At 50.9% G+C, this 1,211-nt stretch overlaps 1 protein-coding gene across 1 annotated transcript in view; it reads left to right on the plus strand.

Moving 5' to 3' along the window:
- Positions 1-249: 249 nt before the first annotated feature.
- The window catches only part of LOC147091090 (PHD finger protein 23-like), a 22,497-nt gene continuing 21,535 nt past the window's right edge, over positions 250-1,211 (plus strand). The window contains exon 1 of the mRNA XM_085977162.1: positions 250-342. Within this exon, the coding sequence (XP_085833288.1) occupies positions 250-342 (93 nt within the window). The remainder of the gene's footprint in view (positions 343-1,211) is intronic.

Consider the following 1,211-nt stretch of genomic DNA (forward strand, 5'->3'; position numbering starts at 1 on the left):
TGGGGGGGGGGGGGGGGGGAGTGCGACAAATCTTTACCCAGGGAGTGGTGAGAATGTGGAACTCACTACCACAAGGGCGTGGTTGAGGCAAATCGCACAGAATCATCGAATGGTTACAGCACAGGAGGAGGCCATTCGGCCCGTCGAGCCCGTGCCGGCTTGCTGCAAGAGCACTTCAGCTAGTCCCACTCTCCACCCCCTTCCGCCCCTTTCTCCGTAGCCCCTGCAAATAAAAAGTGCAGAGATGCAATGAAGGGAAAGCTCGATAAACACATGAGGGAGAAAGGAATGGAAGGGATTCGCGGCTGGGGCGAGGTGGAGCGTAAACACCAGCGCGGACCAGTTGGGTGGGCGTGTGAGCTGTGAGGAGGATGCAGAGAAACTCCAGTATGATTTGGACAGGATGGGTGATATGGCAGATGCAGTATAATGTGGATAAATTCGAGGTTATCCACTTTGGTGGAAAAAACAGGAAGGCAGATTATTACCTGAACGGCAATAGATTGGGAGAAGGGGAAGTGCAACGAGACCTGGGTGTCCTTGTGCACCAGTCGCTGAAGATAAGCATGCAGGTGCAGCAGGCGGTTAAGAAGGCAAATGATATGTTGGCCTTCGCAGCGAGAGGGTTCGAGTACAGGAGCAAGGATGTCTTGCGGCAGTTGTACGGGGGCCTTGGTGAGCACCACACCTTGATTATTGTGTGCAGTTTTGGTCGCCTTATCTGAGGAAGGATGTTCTTGCCATGGAGGGAGTGCAGCGAAGATTCACCAGACTGATACCTGGGATGGCAGGAATGACGTATGAGGAGAGATTGGGTTGATTGGGCTTATACTCGCTGGAGTTTAAAAGAATGAGAGGGGATCTCATTCAAACTTATAAAATTCTAACAGGACTAGACAGACTAGATGCAGGAAGGATGTTCCTGATGGCGGGGGAGTCCAGAACCAGGGGTCACAGTCTAAGGATAAGGGGTAAGCCATTTAGGACAGAGATGAGGAGGAATTTCTTCATCCAGAGAGTGGTGAACCTGTAGAATTCTCTACCATAGAAGGCAGTGGAGGCCAATTCATTAAATATATTCAAGAAGGAGTTGGATATATTTCTTAAGGCTAAAGGGATATGGGGAGAAGGCAGGGACAGGGTACTGAGTTTGGATGATCAGCCATGATTGCATTGAATGGCAGAGCAGGCTCGAGGGGCTGAATGGCCTA

This window comes from Somniosus microcephalus, unplaced genomic scaffold (assembly GCF_052327205.1).
Source record: "Somniosus microcephalus isolate GS21.2 unplaced genomic scaffold, FLI_Smic_1.0 unresolved_chr4, whole genome shotgun sequence".
In the NCBI taxonomy this organism is placed as follows: Eukaryota; Metazoa; Chordata; class Chondrichthyes; order Squaliformes; family Somniosidae; genus Somniosus; species Somniosus microcephalus.